General features: G+C 43.5%; 2 protein-coding genes across 2 annotated transcripts; both read right to left on the reverse strand.

Moving 5' to 3' along the window:
- Window positions 1-234: 234 nt before the first annotated feature.
- On the reverse strand, window positions 235-7,927 carry LOC307234733 (sodium- and chloride-dependent GABA transporter 2-like; the record flags this gene model as incomplete). The annotated part of the gene is made up of 14 exons (XM_080006596.1): window positions 235-351; window positions 2,686-2,856; window positions 2,998-3,098; window positions 3,469-3,571; window positions 4,004-4,141; window positions 4,222-4,334; window positions 4,890-5,014; window positions 5,631-5,734; window positions 5,833-5,967; window positions 6,063-6,195; window positions 6,330-6,417; window positions 6,555-6,695; window positions 7,569-7,703; window positions 7,795-7,927. 14 exons carry the CDS (start codon window positions 7,925-7,927, stop codon window positions 235-237), a joined length of 1,737 nt encoding a protein of 578 aa, XP_079862722.1.
- Window positions 7,928-9,175: 1,248 nt separating this feature from the next.
- On the reverse strand, window positions 9,176-17,191 carry vwa7 (von Willebrand factor A domain containing 7; the record flags this gene model as incomplete). Its single annotated transcript, XM_080006597.1, has 16 exons — window positions 9,176-9,739; window positions 10,214-10,373; window positions 10,515-10,651; window positions 12,059-12,339; window positions 12,427-12,519; window positions 12,762-12,914; window positions 13,039-13,171; window positions 13,995-14,201; window positions 14,706-14,822; window positions 14,985-15,097; window positions 15,254-15,423; window positions 15,551-15,746; window positions 15,864-15,995; window positions 16,361-16,457; window positions 16,574-16,807; window positions 16,967-17,191. 16 exons carry the CDS (start codon window positions 17,189-17,191, stop codon window positions 9,176-9,178), a joined length of 3,012 nt encoding a protein of 1,003 aa, XP_079862723.1.
- Between the last annotated feature and the right edge of the window lie 339 nt (window positions 17,192-17,530).

Genomic DNA, 17,530 nt, shown 5'->3' on the forward strand with positions numbered 1-17,530 from the left:
GTCGAAAGAAGACAGACCCTGCATTGGTCTCCCGGTCAGCACTTCATGCGGGAACAGTCCGGTCACACCATGTGATCCTCCTTGCGTCCCCATCTTTACTAATGGCAGGCATGAAACTCAATCGAGCTTACCTTAAATGGGATTCCATTAAGAAAACAACAAACTTTGGCTTGCCACAACAATAGTTCAGTGTGGGATGCCTGTGTGTAAAGGAAAAGCAAAGTTGGTGAGGGATTATGTGTCATCATCTGTGGTGGAGACAACCTTATAGACAAGAGCAATATCCGGTATGACAGCTTTGTTGGCTGCGTTGGCTCCAACATTTGCTAAAGGGAAGGGGTCAAGTACATGCTAGAAGTGCCGGTATGCACGGGTACGCGCTCCATGAGAGTAGTTAACGTTATAGATATGATTTGGATTGTGACTTTAAATATAAGATAATGTTAAACAAAACATGATGTGATGTGATATGATGAATAGAATTAGGAAAAGAGTCAGATTAAAGATGAATGTACGGAGCGGACACGGACGCAGTGGGCGGAGGAGAAGAGACGCACTTGCAGTAGTGTTGAAAAGTTTGTCTCTTTTCAGTGTTCCAGATGATCCGACCAGCTGAAAGCAGGCCCTTACGGCTCAGAAGCATTTATTTTATCTCTGAAATTTTATGAAATATTTTGTTTATATTTATTCCATTACAAACAAAATAACATTATTTATGATGATTTAATGTGACGGGATTCAAAGTTTACTAATTGAGAAATAAGGGTTTTCTCTACAAATCAAGACTCGATAGGGTTAGGGTTTGTGCAGAAAACAATACATATGTTTAAATCTAATTTAATCGTGTATTGAGAGATGCAGAATACTGAACTGAAATTTAGTTTGTTATAAACTTGAGAAATTGAACACAATACTGGTTATTGTTACTGGAATTAAATCCAGTTACTGGGGATGGATCTGATAATATTTCTTCATTCACTACCATGTTTAAAGGAAGAAGGTTTCATGCGTGCCTCATACTGCAGTTTAATTTAACAATTGAGGATTGAATATTTTTTATATTTTGAGATCTTATTTTAACATCGGACATCTTGAATGTTTTCATTTCAGCCCATGGGCAAGAGGTATTTGCTTTAAGTGTTTTACAGAATAAATGGAAAGCAAAGTTATATTTGTCTCCCTTTTTTAAATCTTTTGTTTTGCTGATCTGAAAATGTATCCGATCCATGACTCAAAACTGTGATATGATCCGAACCATGAGTTTTGTGATCCGTTGCACTCCTCCTTTAATTATGCTTTGTACAATGTTTGTGTTGTTCATTTAAGAATTTAAAAATGTTGTATTTTTTAATAAATCATACTCTTTTGTTGGCATATCATTTTTTTTCCACATTGAAAAAGGAATTACAAATTCAAACACAAATGGAATTTATTCTTTTTGGGTTTAGTTTTGCACATGTTTACTGCATACACAGCTGATGGTGATTGGAGTTAAATTTGATTTATTGTCATTTGTGTCCATTTCTTCTTAGGCTTTAGAGCTAAAAACCAAGGCAGATACAGTAATTACATTCCTGGATTATCTTGAATTGAATTGAAGATCGCTGGTTTGGAGTTAAGCATCAATCCCCAACTAACACCGCAGTGATGGTTTTGTATTGTTTTGATCCTCAAGAACCGTATCACTTAACAGGTTGTATATGACTTAAGTGCACCAATTGGTGTCCATAGTTGGTGTAACAAAGACTTCAACAAACCAGACAAAAAGCCTTGAACAATATCTTTACTGAAAAAAACTATTGACAATTTTTTTTTTGAGCAAACTAAAATTCAGCATTGCAATTTCAAAAGATTTTATGTAGGCTGCATCTAGCCTCGGTTGTTGACATTTCCAACTGCTCCCTCCCTTTGTCCTCCAGCGCAGTGGCTTCCGTCTGGCTCAGTGGCTGTTCAGCCTCCGGGTGACACAGCCGCTGCAAGCGCTACCATGGGAAAGAAGTATGCACAGAGCCTTATCATTCGGCTTCATTTTGAAGAAACCTATTCTTTTATTGGGGCTGAAAGTAAAAACCTTTACTCAAGTACTATACAGTTCAGCAATTTGTACAAAAGGTCAACGTACAAGTTTGGCTCCGACAATAAGTAGAAACCATGAGGCCAACTAATCTGGACCATCAATACGATTGACTAAGCCAGTAAATGCAAAAAGGATTTAAGGGGACCTAGACTCACTTTTTCAGTGCTTGTGCACATACATTTGGGCCGACTAACATGCAAACTGAAATAAGACAATTCAGACAGTTTTCATGTGCTGCATATTTCATAAAACATGCCGTTCAGCTTCGCAGCCCTGATCTACGTTATCCAGAGCTTCAGTCGAATTAGCACCGCCCTCCATCTGAGTAACTCCACCGACAGCTAGACCGGACCTGCAAGCATCAAAGCTAAGTAAGCATGCAACTGGATTGCTTATTTATCGCCTCATATTTGATTTGTGTTGGGAGTGTGTGACGTGGAGTGAGAAAATCTAGTTTTCCAAACGTGTTCAGATTGTATAAGAATTAGAATACTCTTAGTAATTAGGAAATGAGTAAATGCCAGGTTATGTACATCGACAAAAACTAAAACTTTTTCTGTTTCTTTCTGATTCTCCATTGTAAATTCCAGCAGAGAACTCCTAGGTACCTGACTGAGGGTTCCCAGCCCAGTCCCCAGTTTCACCAGCGCCAACCCTGGTGTCAATATGATGGAGGAGAGTGCCAGCAGCCAGCCCACCACGTACGCCCAGGCCGGGTAAACATACCAGCGGTTGAAGGTCAGGGGTGTGTACTCGACCAAAGAACATATAAAAGACACCTGGAGTGCATGAAAGAATTCAAACATTTGGTGTTTTAGTTTCCATAGAGACAGTTTGATGTGTATGTTGCACATATTCCACATACAGTATGTGCAACATATACATATGTTTACGTTGTTGTATAGAGATGAACTACTCACCAACGAGACTAAGGGGGTGAGGAAGAGCCAGCAGATTTTAAAGAAGGCATTAGGCCGCACTCCTGTCATGTCCTTTATGATCCCATACATCCGCTCTGCCCCTTAAAGCACAATGACCAGAAGGTGAGGATTAGAAATGGACACATAGAGGAAGTTTCATGGACACAGATCAGGCTTAATCCGAGATTAAATCACACTTTTAATCTGGACTAACTATAAAGTAGTCTCAGACTTGCCCAAGAAAAATCTTATTTCCAGAAGGAAGATTAGAGTTAATCTGGGTCTAAATTAAGTCTTCAATCAAACCTATTGATCAATAGGGGAACAATAGGGAAAATGTATTATCTGGATGAAGTCCAGCACCAAGACCAGACAGAAGGAGCTGACCAGTCCTTCATTACCTTAGTCTAGGACTTCCTCGTCTGGAACTAATTCATTTTAAATTAAGAAATTTAAATACTGAGTACCCACCAAATATCCAGGCGACTGCGATGGATTCAAACACGCAAAGGAAAAGAATGCAGGCCCCGTTACATGCATAGTAGTCCAACAGCTGGAAGATATACATCCCTCCCTAAACAGCAGCAGGAGAAAGGTTCCACTATCGTACTCTTATCTCACAACAAGGGTTGTCATTTGACCCTCCATGTTTAATGTTATTGTTCAAATTATTTTTGATTAACCACACTATGAAAGATATTAGCTAATTTGACTTAGTTGGGATTACGGTCCTTAGGTCTACTTATCACCAAGATCACATTAAGATTGGAAAATATTGCCATCAATCCCTCCTGGAATCACGATAACAAAGTGATGAGGAACCATGAATACAACTCTAATGGATTTAACACATACTGCTGAGTCTTAAACCCTTTTCTGCAAGTATTTTGACTTTACCCGATTGCCTATGTACCTGCTGTTGATTCACTTATGATGAACATAATGCAGAAACTATAAATGGTAGTAATTGTACAAAGAATAATGGGATAAATTCATAAACACTGGCCTCTGTGACCATGACAAGTTGCAACAGGAAACAGATGAAGCAGAACAGGAAGAGGGAGAATTCACGTCGCCCTGCTCTGCGAAGCACCGTGGGAAATAAATCTATGAGGGACGTCATCACCACCTCCATGGCAACAAACTAAATTAGACATGGACAAAAAAATAATTTTAGCGGTCTGTCCCGATGGCAAATGGACATAGAGAGGGATCCGTGCCTACCTGTGTGTCCAGACCCAACAGAATGATCATGACAAAGAAGCAGACGGCCCACAGCTGCGGCAGTGGCATCATGGCTATCGCCTGGGGATATGCGATGAATGCCAGACCTGGACCTGAAAACAACATTCAGAGAGATGGAGAAATTAGGTAACATTTGGTATTTGGATGCATTTCACTTTAATAACCACCCTTCCATGACTCCTCTTACCTTGATTCAGGGAGTCATTTAACATTGACTCAGTTCTCACAATGGTTATAACAATGATTATTAACACTGTTGATACCACCTAAGACAAGTTTATGTGAAGTGAAGTATTAGTATTGATTCAATAATTAGTACAGTGTACTGAGTTGAATATTAACATTTGACTATCCAACTAAAGTGTAAACAAAAGTTATTTTAATCCTAATTTTATTTGACCATTGCCCTGATGAGTCGGATTCCATAAACTTTAAAATTGAATGACATCCAATATCTTGTCTTCCGATCTTCCTTAATCATGAAGTAGCATATGTATGCCAGGTATGCTTGCAGCTTACAGGTAATAATTTGTCTATCCTGTAGACGATATGATGCTTTGTAATACATGTGGGTGTAGAGGATGGTACTGTAGCAAACAAGGCTGCATCGTAATTTTCATCTTTATTTGCATGGAGGCCCACAGTACCTGACTCTGCCACTTGCTCAACAGGCATGTTCTGCTCGTGGGCCATGAATCCTAAGACGGAGAAGACGGCAAACCCAGCCACCAAACTAGTGCCACTGTTTAACAAGCACAGCCACAGACAGTCTCTGTAATGAATCAAAAGAGATATATTAAATGCTCCACTCTGAACCATAACCAGGATAACGTAGGTAAAGAAAATGGACAGATGGATGGATGGATTTGCTTCATTCTTGCTATTTGGAATGCTTTGCATCTTATCTGCTCAGACATTCAACTAAATTTGACATTTCGTTCAAGTGTAGTTTCTTTGTTGTCCATGATGTGCAGATGAAGAAGGAATCTCCGCTGACACTGACTTGATTATAATAATAAGTTTATTACAAGAAAGAACAGCATCAAACCAGACTTGCCATGGATATCTGGGAGAGAACAGGAGCCAGATACATTCTCTCCCGAGTGGACCTAGGGAGTGTCCTTTATATTTGTAAAGAGATAACGTAACACATCTGATTCCAATCTATGGGTCACAGTTCAGCGCCTGACTGACATACATCTAAGCACATTTCACTTCCCTTATCACCGGGGCCCCTGGCACTTCTTTCCTCACAGGGGCCCCTGGCAACATCTGTTAGTAATTATATTATACAACGGGCTCTTTCTTGGGTAACCAGTGCCCTCTTCACCCCAAATATCCAGGCACCTCACAGGCAATGCAGGATACTTGATTGATACCCTTCTCACCTATAGCAGTTGTTGTGGTAGGTGTTGTAACTGCCCAACACCGTCAAGGAGCCCACCCCGATGCTGTATGAAAAGAAGATCTGGGCACCAGCCTCCATCCACACCTGTTTACACAAAGCAGCTCCGAGAGTTAAAGGTAAGGCTTTTCATTTAACCTAATGACTGATCCTGGCATGTATACTGTGTTACACTTGTCTATTACCTGTGGGTCTAAGAGGCGTGATGGTTCTGGGAGTAGATAGAATATAATCCCGTGTATAGCACCAGGCAGAGTGAGTCCACGGATCAGCAAAATAACCAGCATGATGTAGGGGAAAGTTGCAGTGAAGTACACCACCTTGAAATACAGATGTCCCTCATGATATTTACAAAAACAAACACACCAATGAAAAACTACAGGCCACTTTTACCAAAGACATTTCTGACAGATACCTTGCCTGTAGAGCGGACACCTTTCCAAATGCAAAAGTAGCATGTCACCCACATTGCCATGGTGCAAAGCAACACTTCCCACCTGATGCCACCCAATTGGTCAATGCCTGATGAAATAGACAGTACCCGTCGCCTAGACAGGAAAGTAAGATGGGTAAAAGAGCATTTGTTGGGTAAATCTTCCATTTTCATCGCAAAAACAAAATGGCATTAAAGATTTCACCCATGTTTGTGGAGCTTCTATTTGTGTGTTCCGCACAGACATACTCCCAGAATTCTGTGGCAGCTGAGGTTGTGTTGGTCTGGTTGCTCCGTAAGAATGTGCCATTTAACGCTGAAAAGTCTACACAATCATCTGAGTGAGAAGAAGTGTGTATGACAGACAGAGAGAGAGAAAGATATGTATAATATGCCAGCTCATAAGCATTTGCTTTGGTGAATGAATGCTTTAGTAGTGATTCGAAGCAAAGCAAATTAAACCTTCCACCTTACCTGTGTTCCAGATGTTGGTGCAGCTAGCCCAGGGGAGCTGGGAGCTGAAGGAGAAGACCAGGTAGAGCAGGGCCCATGCCAAGATCATAAGGTAACAAATACCGCTGTACAGCAGGATCAGCTGGCCCGCATAACCTATACCTGCAGGACATGGTTTGGAACTTCAGTCGTTCAACTACCTGAGTGATTTGAAACATGGGAATACTGGCTCCAAAATGAATAAGTTGTCACAAGTTGTCATTTGGACATCCGAATGACTCAAAGAACCAACCATCTGTAAAACATTACTGTTTGACTGCTTAGGGATGTGTTAGTTTCTGTACGCTCACATTTACTTTTGTTGTCCTCTATGTAATAGATATGCAGAAAAAAAGCTAAAAATGCAGAATTCAAACAAAAATAACCACTCAAAATTCAAGATAATTCCTTTACTTTCCTTCCTTTACATAAATTATGAGAAAGAATCTTGAGAAAATGGCGATTCAAATGTGACCTCTAAAAAAGTGGTCCTGTGTCTCAGTTTTCCCAAGGTCAGTTTTAGAATGCATTTGGTGGAGAAACCGGTAGAAACCACTCGTTCTAGCGTTCTACGCTTTACTCTGTTAGCAAATTTGCTAATACTTGGATTTGAAAATTGAAAACACTGCGACTTGAAAAGTAGGGAGCAATTGCTTTTACAAAAATATGCTTCCCATCGTTTCCCATGTAGTTTCCTCGACCATAGCAAGATTAGAATGATGAGTTCTCACTGAATATATGAACACATTGCACTTGTGACTGGATGCCTGTATTTTAAACAGCTTTTCAACTTAATATTATGACATTTTTTTGGAATATGTACATATTTTACAAGACACCCTTCTGCTAAAAATCTATGAATCATTTGGGGAACACACCAAATGATCAAATGCAGGTTACAAATCATCATTCCCTGAATCCTCCACACTGTTTATTTATTACACATTTTCAGCTTGAATGTGAAACACAACTCCATTGTATCTCAGCAGGAAGTACCTTCTGCCAGGGGACAGACCTTCCTCCAGCAGGTGATGGCACCCTCCTGGGTGTACTGGCCCATGGCGGTCTCCAACAAAAACAGAGGCACGCCGCACGTCAGCACAAACACCATGTACGGTACCAAGAAGGCACCTGGACGCACAGAGAAACACACCCATCAAACAGTGAAAGTCGAGGCCTCCAATTGTTGTCCAATGAAGTGGTCAGCGTGTTAAAGTCCTACCCCCTCCATTTTTGTAGCAGAGGTATGGAAACCTCCAGACATTTCCTAAGCCGACGACATTCCCCGCTACGGCCAGGAGGAACTCTGTCTTACTGGCCCAGTGTCCCCTCTCCAGCACCTTCACCTTCCCCATCCCGAGTTTCTCTGTCTGCTCCTGTTTTACCCCCTTTGACCTGGTGTTCCTCTCCAATTGGAAAGTTACTTATCTTCTCAAGCGGTATGACTCAAAGCAGTATTTATTGACTCACAGTCTGTGTTAGGCATTTACCCAACTGGTCTCAGCTGAGAGGCAGCGGAATTATATTATTTTTCTAATTAAAAATGCCACTCAGACACTAGACATGCCCTTTAAAGTTAGGGGTGCAGTGCAGAGACATGCAAGCAAAACGCACAAAGCAAAAACCCTTTTACCTCAGATTATGCCCCAGTTGTGACAGATTCTGCCAATCATCTTTGTTTATTATTTTCATAAACACTTTATAATCCCCATTATATACAATTCCTCATTGAAATGTTATCCCTGTGCATTTTGTAAGCCTCTATCTGTTTTATGCTGTTATTGAAATGCATACCAACTGACAAAAAACAACAAAAAGCTAATGCTCGACTTGAACAATCTCAGTCGACTGACGGGTTTCCGACTGATGATTCGACTTGTCGACTTTTACGGGGCAGCCCTAACATATTTCCATACCTCCCTATGTATGGTAAGATGTTGTATTATGATGTATTCTTCTTGACAAAGGAAACATAATATATGATATAATAAATGAAAATATTGAGTGGAGAAACTTCTGATGAAGTTTTTCTTTCCCCACATTTTGATAAAATGTGTCATATATATAGAATGCCCCTACTCTTTAAAAGACTTTGCATCTTTTTGTTGACTCAAAAACATTGGAAATAATATTACACAAAATATATATTTGGCACAAACATTTTAAATAATAATATAAGTATACAGAAAATCATGTATTGTGACAGTTAAACTTGGACATAATGCTTTATTCTGATGTTACATTTTGAAATCATATTTGGTATCATACATGTATGATTGCAATGGAGCACCTGAACCAAAATAGGAGCAAAGCACCACTTTATACTTCCGCACTCCATGGAACACACACTGCACTCCAAGACACAGTTTTGGATATTAAACCTTGCATAGAATACAGTCTTATTAAATTATTGTTTGTAATACTCTTCTTTTTCTCTATTTTATTATAAGGACACAACAAAATGATTTCATCAGCTTTTTGGCCTTTGAGCTGCATTATTGTGCCTTCTCAAGGCTTAGAGCTCTGTTTGATGTGTCTGTATCCAGCAGTGAAGACAATGACGACAGCTTGACGCGCAAAAATATATTTACAGTCACACTGCCCTAAAGCCCAGGAGTCCACACCACTATGGCACCTAATAGCACCAAAAAGCAGCGAGGGTGTATTGTTCTTCTTCTCCCGTTGGTTTCTGTGTCCCTATCTCTCAACACCTCCTTCTGCCCGGGGCTTAGATGGCAGCGCCTCATGTTACCGGCAAGATCCCACACCAGGAGCTCCGCCCGGGTTGAGCAGCAGCTAGCGTCATACCTCACCCACAGGGGCTGAGACGACTCCCCTACCCACTCAGGCACCTTCATCGGAGGGTCTCCCTTCTCTAATGTGGACTTTGGGTGGCTGGGGTTCCCCCTCTTCCCAGCGGTGTCCCTTTCTGCCTCCTGTGGCTCCAGGGTCAGTCGGGCCCCTGCCAGGCCATCCCCCGGAAGCAAGGGGCTCCGGAGAAGAGTGAGAATGCCCTCACCCCGGTGCAGCTGGAGGGAGGCAAGACCGGAGCGCCCCCCGCTATCCGACACCACCAGAGAGGCGCTCCAGCTGGAGTTTGTGCACTGGGGAGTACAGGACCAATCTACTCGGGTTGTGGTGCAAGACGGAGGATAAATGTCAGGATCCTAGCAGAGGAACAGGAAAGGAAGTCAGAGAAATTCACTAGAACAGTGGTTCTCAATGCGGGGCCCCCCAAGAGGTTACAGGGGGGTCCCAAGTACAATGATTTGTATCTTATTTCAGCATTATTTAATTTAGAAGACGTTTGCGCTATTGGAGAATATACAATATCGACTGTTTTGATCGTAGTCTCACTGTTATCTGACTAACTCAAGTATAGACAGGTATGGAGGTTAGGACGACATAATATCTTGACAATAACAATATCTAATTGGGGTCCCAGAAACAGAATCTTATCTAATTGAGTCTGATGCCTAATGCATATCAAATAACATGAAGTATAAGGGTATAAGAAGTATAAGAAGGACATCAAATGACCTGACATGAGCACCATGAGTATTGATAATATTTCATATGAGCTTGGCTCATGAGGTCATTGTCGTGATAATAGGAAGTGAGTGCTGGATGAAAGACCTCACCGGTGGGAACACGGTCAGGTAGGCCACTGCGTAGTTTGAATCGAGGGAGTCCAGAGCATGCACAGTGAGTGTGAGCGTGACAGTCCCTCCGGCCTGGGCGGTGGCGGGGGTGTGGAGGTCCACCTGGCCACGGATCGAACCCTTCTCTGCAACAGGGAAGCTACAGGGCAGAAGAAAACTAAATTATTGTTTATTGAAAGGATACTATGCTGCGTTATGCGACGCAATGTTACAACACTATATATAATGTAGATTGCAACACGACAGTTGAAAATCACAAATTATTGTCTGGGAAATGTACCTGTGAGGTCCTCGCTGATGTAGGTAGCCAAGGTCATCGTCAGCAGTCAGGTTAAAGAGTCGGGCTGGTCCGTGGTTCAGGACGTCAAAGTGCACAAGGCTACTGTGACCGGGGACCAATCTGGGAACGGACAGAACCTGAACCAGAACAGAAGAGAGAGATATAAAGAATATAGAGATTAAGATAAATTAATGGAGTGTGTTCCAATTGTATATTGTTTTCTATGTACTTTGGTAAAAGGTTGGCACCAGAACTGTAATTGCAACATTGCATTATTCCTTAATATGAGCTGAAAGAACTTTACTTTGTTATTCTATTCTTCCCTATTCAATTTATTTTTTTATTTTTTCTTTTTAACCTGTGCTGTCAGCATGCTGGGCATACAACACAAAGTATTTGTATGTCATTGCATTCAGGACAGAGTTAGTCTGCAAGTGGAGTTCAAGTTCTAAACCTGCAATGCAACTCTTTATTAATTTTGAAATCATCAAGAACTGCTGCAATAACTGTCCTGTTGATGACCTGTAGAATGACAAGAGCACAGTTTTTGGTTATAGAGAACCACCACCAACCCCCATCTTTGGAGAACTATTTATGTTTGGGTCTATAAACAATTGATCGCTACTCCAAGAGGGGGAGAGTCACCACGGGTGAGACAAATAAACATAGAAACAAACCACATTTACACAAAAACATAAACATCGGAAGACACCATGAATTGAAAAACAGTGAATTAGGTCCAGGAAAACTGGAACTACAACTGGTCACATGGCCTCTTCCTGTCATAATTATGGCAGTAAATGAGGGATGAAAGGAGAGGAATGCAACCAGAAGGGTTCTGGGTGCACTCGAAGCAGGTGTGGTGGTGTGTGCGTGTGTGATGGGACCGCCTGTATGTGTTTGTGTGTGTGTGTGTGTGTGTGTAAGATGTCCACCGGTGAGTGTACATGACTTATCCCCATTGATACTGGTGTAGAAGGTTGGTATAATGTTGCAGCGCCTCCAAGCAGCGGAAAGGGCACTGGAGCCCCCCGAACTCCGCAGCCTTGTAGACACCCTACGGCGGCAGGAAAGCCCCAAGTACCCTGCTCTGCAGCCACAGAAGACCCCCAAGCCCCCAGAGAAGCCAGAGGGCCGTGGAGCAAACCCTACACCCAGCCCCCGAGGAGCATTACCCAGTCCCAGGGAGCACGAGGAGCCCCCGCACCCCAGGGGCGCACACATACAACCAATCCCCAGGTGCAGGCACAAGATGCAGCCGCAGGCACAGAACCCGGGCCACAGGCGCAAGGCACAGACCACAGGCCTGGATCCCGGCCCCACGGTGACAGACCGACAACTGCCTGAGCCGCCCGCCCTGCGGGCGAGCCAGCAGGACTCCCATGCCCACCCACACCCCGTGCAAGGGGGAGGCCCGCCCCACCGCAGCCGACCAGTCACCCCACCCGGCGTGAGCGCCAAGTGCCCATACACGTAGCAGCGCGTGCTCAGTGCGGGGCACCTCAACGCTTTCCCTATTCAATTCCATCTCCACTGTTGCTGACCTGTATCTGAACATGCGTGGGCTCTATCATCTCGGTGGAAACCCGTTCCAGCTTGTTTCCCTTCCTGTCGTGGCCAGACAGGCGGACGCAGAAGGGCCTTCTTGGTACTGATTCCACCAGACCAACAAGCTCTTCCCCAGCGTAGGAGGAGGATGAGGTGGAGTTGAGCCACACCCGCTGGTGGCTCTCTCCATTGGCTCCCAACAGAGTCACATGGCTGAAAGTGGCCTCCTCGTCGGGTGCAAGGCCCTTGACCGTCAGCACCAGAAAAGTCGGAACGCCTGTGGAACAAGTCGTGGTCAGGACACACGTTCGCCATTTTTTAAATAAAAAATCCCAATAGCCAATAGACGCCTCCACCCACTCACCTGCGATTGGATTTCCTTCAACCCTTGCCAGACCTGGGTGTGTTTGATTGGCCACAATGGCGAAGTAATACAGAAAATCCACACTGCTGTCGCCTGTGGGCAAGGGGAAGAATGGTTTTCTCCTGTCCAATATACCTTACAGAAGTACAACTCTTCTAATACAAATGCCGTTGACATTTAGTGGAGTTGCATCTCAGCAGCGTCCAAGCATGACTTTGTATGCAGATTTAGGTGTCGCCAACATCCCAGGTTCAGAAATCAAAGGTTCCAAAGAAATGACACCAGCAAGAAAAAGCCATTGCCAGGATGGTCGATGGGAAGTTAACTCGGATTACCGATGATACTGAACGTGTAGTGTCCCTCAGTCCTGGCGTGGAGGCTCCACTGTCCCGGCTGGATAGGAGAGAACAGGCTGAGGCGATACAGCCCGGCAAAGTGCTCCAACTTCGCCAGAGAGCCCTGCTCACTCAGCAGAGACTGGCTATGGCCTGAGAGAGTAGGGGAGAACGTAGTTTATCAAACTAGCCGTCATTTTAATTTTGAGGGAGACGACTATACTATCGTCACAGAGAAACGTAGTTGCGCATGTAGTAAGGGTGGCTACGTGGCTACCTGATGGACTCGTGATGTTGCCGTCTTTCAGGATGCCAGTGAGGTGCAGGATTACCCCTTTGACCGCGCTGTCCACTCTAAATGGATGGACAGACACCAAGTCGCTGTCACTCTCCACATGGAGCAAGGTGACCTGTTTGGTTGTGATATGCAGACAAAAGAGATAGAAAAATATGTCATCTGAGTATTATGTCAAAGATGTTGCATTGCATGTGAGCAGAAAATAATTAGAATACCTCCCATTTCTATTAAGGCAGTATTAACTGTTTGCACCACTTTCTAATACTATGCACTGTATATGGCTCAATTTGCATGGGGCACAAGTTACTCCTGGTTTGTGAGTTCTGCAGAATTTCATTCAGTTCAGATTTACTTGAAAAAGTCAAGCAAATGCATGAAAGGAACCAATCAGAATTGTTCTAAAAACATTGTCTGTTGTTGTGTACAGGGGTGGAAGTAATGGATTACAATAAATTCAATTATTATTACTGTAATTGAGTAGTTTATTAGATTATGACATTTACTTATTTTTTGCCTGTTTCTCAGAATAAAGCACTGAAACTTGGATATTAGGAGTTTTTTAATTTGACAGTTGTGTGACACCTGGGGATTTGACTCAAGTGTTAAATATATAGTTTATTTTTATTCTTTGAAGTTGCGATTCATGGAGGCAGAGATTAAATGTGTAGTAATATTTATTTACAATGATTATTACGTGTGTAATAACTACAGAAGTTTTAGAGTACAGTATTTTTACTTACACTTGAAAATGTATTTTATCAACACCTTTACTTGTAACTAGGCACAATATTTGCCAATTAATCGCACTTCTTCGATTTTGTATTTCAGTATTATATTGTGAAAACTTAAGTGGAATGCCCGGCAGCTTCATTTGCAACCGCCTCCCAAAATTTGAGATTATTTGGCAATCCAATCAAAGGACAGCGCCGCCGTACCTTGTCAGCAGCCATGTTGTCCTCCACTATGGCAGAAACCCTGTGGATGTCAGAGTTTGTGGTGAACACAGTCAGTCCTCCGGATAGAGATGACAGGGCGGAGTAGAGGGCAAATCGGTCGGGAGACAGAGGCTCTCTGCTCCTCCTTCTCCGCCTCCTCCTGCCCTCCATCCTGCGACTGGGGTCTTCAGTGAGGAGGAAGGTCACCTGAGGATGGAGCAGAAGCAGGAAGAGACCTGTAGCTGAGCCACTGTGCGCACACATGCACTACACACACACATGCACGCACACACACAGCATGGATATCCAAATTCCATTATTTTACGGTATTGACCAAACTGCATGAATACTATACTGTATCCAAACCCTTATGTGACATCTGATGGCAATAAGTGCAAGTAAGTAAAACTGCATCGAAAAGTTTGCTAAAGTAAAGTAAAAGTTGTTGTTGAAAGGGATTTTTAGACAGCATGTTGGACAGAATTTTTAAAGGTAGACAGAAAAGCTAGGTAGACAGAAACCTTTTTATTGAAAGCAATATGTGATCTTAAATGCAGTATCTCTTGTATAGAAAAAAGGAAATTGCTGTAAGTATTGCTTCAGAGCCAGTATACCGTTGCACATTTTGCACTAGTACTGTCTGTTAGTCTTTACAAAACACAGAAATTAGGCCTTTTCCTGTGCTCTCTTAAGAGGATAAGTGGCCGTTACCTTGCATTGTTTCTCAAGTGTCAGGGCCTTCACTGTGCTGAACAGGTGGGTGTCTTTTGGCGAGGCATCGGTGAACACAAAGATCTCCGACAGTGGCGGGCTGTGAGTCAGAGCCAGCTGCAAATAGACTTGATGTTAACAGGTTTCAGTGGTTGGACTGCACAGCATATGCAAACACAATCACCAAAGAGGTTAAGGATGCTACTTGCTCGGTGTGCTTAAATTTGGAAGCACTTATTTAACATTGAAACACATTGGTGTTGACTTTTGGGTACTTACATGAATTGCGGAGAGGCACATTTCCGGTTCATCTCCTCCTCCCAAGGCCATCAGGTTCTCCATGTAGTGCATGAACTGCTTCGGGTCTTCTGTTTCATACACAGGCCCTACCCCTGTGGCATAGGTTAGAAAGACATTCATGTAATATTTCACAAATATAAAGATATGCAGAATGTCTTTGAACTCAACATTGGGGACAACGGATGGAAGCACTTTGGACAACTTAGTGTCCAGAACCATGAGCGCCAATAGAAGCAGACCACCCTCACCAGGGTCATGGAAGGGCACAAGCAGAAAGGTGCCAGGTGGCCCTTGGGTAGTTGCACGGTTCTGGATGATGGTGAAGGCCCGCAGCCGGGCGGCGGTGATCTCCTCGAACATGCTACCTGTGGTGTCCATGACAAAGACCAGCACGGGAGGCTGCTTCACGCTAAAGAGTCTGTGGAGGAAAACAAGTCAATATTTTGATATCAGCTTTGCTCTGTAACCCATGAGTTGTTAGTCATTAAATGACAATTGTGTCAGCTTGCCAAACTAGTTAACTCTTTCCCCTTCTGCAAACACACCTGAGGAAGTTCGTGTGGCCTACATTGTCTCGAAGGTCTTTGAGTACGGTTGCGGTGGCCTCAGAGGCTAGTCTGGCGGCTTCCACGTGGAGGTAATGGTGTGGGGAGAAGAGCGGCGAGGCGCTGTCCTTGTTGATGCCCCCCTTGGCACCGCGATGGCGGCTACTGTCCAGAACACCCCCGTGACTACATTTGCCTGTGATTGAAGTTGATGAAGCTTAACTGTAAAATGAACATTTGAATTGTCCTTCAGAGAAATCTGTTTGTCCATCGTAATAGTGATGGTTATGGCAGGTGTTATGTTTGGGCATACCATTTGGTTTGGGAGGGTTAGTGCTGAAGTAGCCAGTGGTAAGTAGCAGAGAGTGCTGCTGTTGGGTCAGTCTTGGGAAGAGGTTGTTTCGACAGGTCATACTAAAACACTCCATGCAGGTTGGAGTATCATCTGCAGGCGGACAAGAAGCTTGATTGGCGTAAGAATGTAGAGCCAATGAAAAGTCCAGTGCGGTGAAGTGTGGCTGCCACTTCAATAAAACACTGCCATGCTATTGAATTTATTTCTTCTTTGACCAGTTAAAAAACTTTCACTGGTTTACTTTTTTGCTTTTGGTGTTAGCAATGCATTCCCATTGAAGTTTTAAAACATTTTTCATTGCTGTAGACCGACAAGTAAATCAGGAGGTTAGGGAGGTATACAAAACATTGAGATGCAAGTCATATTCTGACACGGTTGGTACTAAGATTTGAAATGTGACCATTTTGTAGAGTAAGTTGTTCCGATTTTGACTGAGATGTCTGGGTGTGAATTACCATCAGCCACAGGGAACGCAGGCTCCTCAGGCTGAAGTAGGTGGAGGTAGATGGCCTGCTGGCCCATCTCCACCCAGTTACTATGGCTGTAGAAGTCCTACAACAAAAGACCAGCACCAGAGATAAACACAGTATTCAAGCAGTTAATATGCTTAATACTGTCTCCTATGCCAAGTGATCAGAAATTCAGATTCTGGTTTTCCCCAACTGAACCTGCAAGGAGTGGAAGAGCCGGCCCAGACTATGACGAGCGCTCAGATACTCCCTGGCCCGCACCGACATAAGTGTCTGGGACCAGGCCTGCCGCAGCATCACCACGGCGCCATCCACCCGCTCGGAGTCAAAGTGGTACACCGGGTCTGACCGGGTGGAGCTCAGGAAATCCATGGCCGCATTGGACTTGACGACGTCGCCCACGGCTTGCCAGAAACCGCGACCCAGCTCGGCCTGGCAATTGTTGAGAACATACAGACCATTTTTTTCTGTGATTGTTTATTGGATTCAGCACATGGAAGTCTTTCCCCCTACTTTACGCTGATCTCCTCAATAAAAATATCTGACTGTACGTCTATACTCATCCTCCCTCATCCCTTCATTGTCTTTTACCTGTCGTTCTTCGTCACGGTTATGCTGGTGTTTGTCGCCGGCCATTAGAGTGTCCAGAGTGATGTTAATGATTGCCCGCTCTGTGATGTACTGGTGCGTGTGCGAGTCCCAGGACAGGGTGATCACACGGGACCAGAAGTCCGGGAGGAAGCCCGTACATGGCGTCAAGGCCAGGAGCAGATAAATGAGCGTAAACCACTGAATCCACGTCTTGCCGCTACCCATCACTCCCTGAGAGGAGGTGGCATTACACCTGTGCAACGGTAAAAAAATCTGAAAGGGAGACAACAGTTACACTGTACAAACTGACAGACCTCTCTAGTGGTATGGGCATATTCCCATTTACTCAATTCAAACCAATGATTTTGTAACTTTCAACGTTTAAAAAAATGAGTTATAGAAAATCAAACATTATTTAATATGGCTACAAGTCAGTTAACAAAAGCATCAACTCACTTAAATAAATTCAATCTCATGAATTAAGGGGAAGGTTATGTCATCCAATTTTCCAGAGTGTGTTGTCTGTTATTGATAGTGCGAGCAGTAGATCAATGGACAGGGAGT

Source organism: Zeus faber, assembly GCF_960531495.2.
Source record: "Zeus faber genome assembly, chromosome: 9".
Lineage (NCBI taxonomy): Eukaryota > Metazoa > Chordata > Actinopteri > Zeiformes > Zeidae > Zeus > Zeus faber.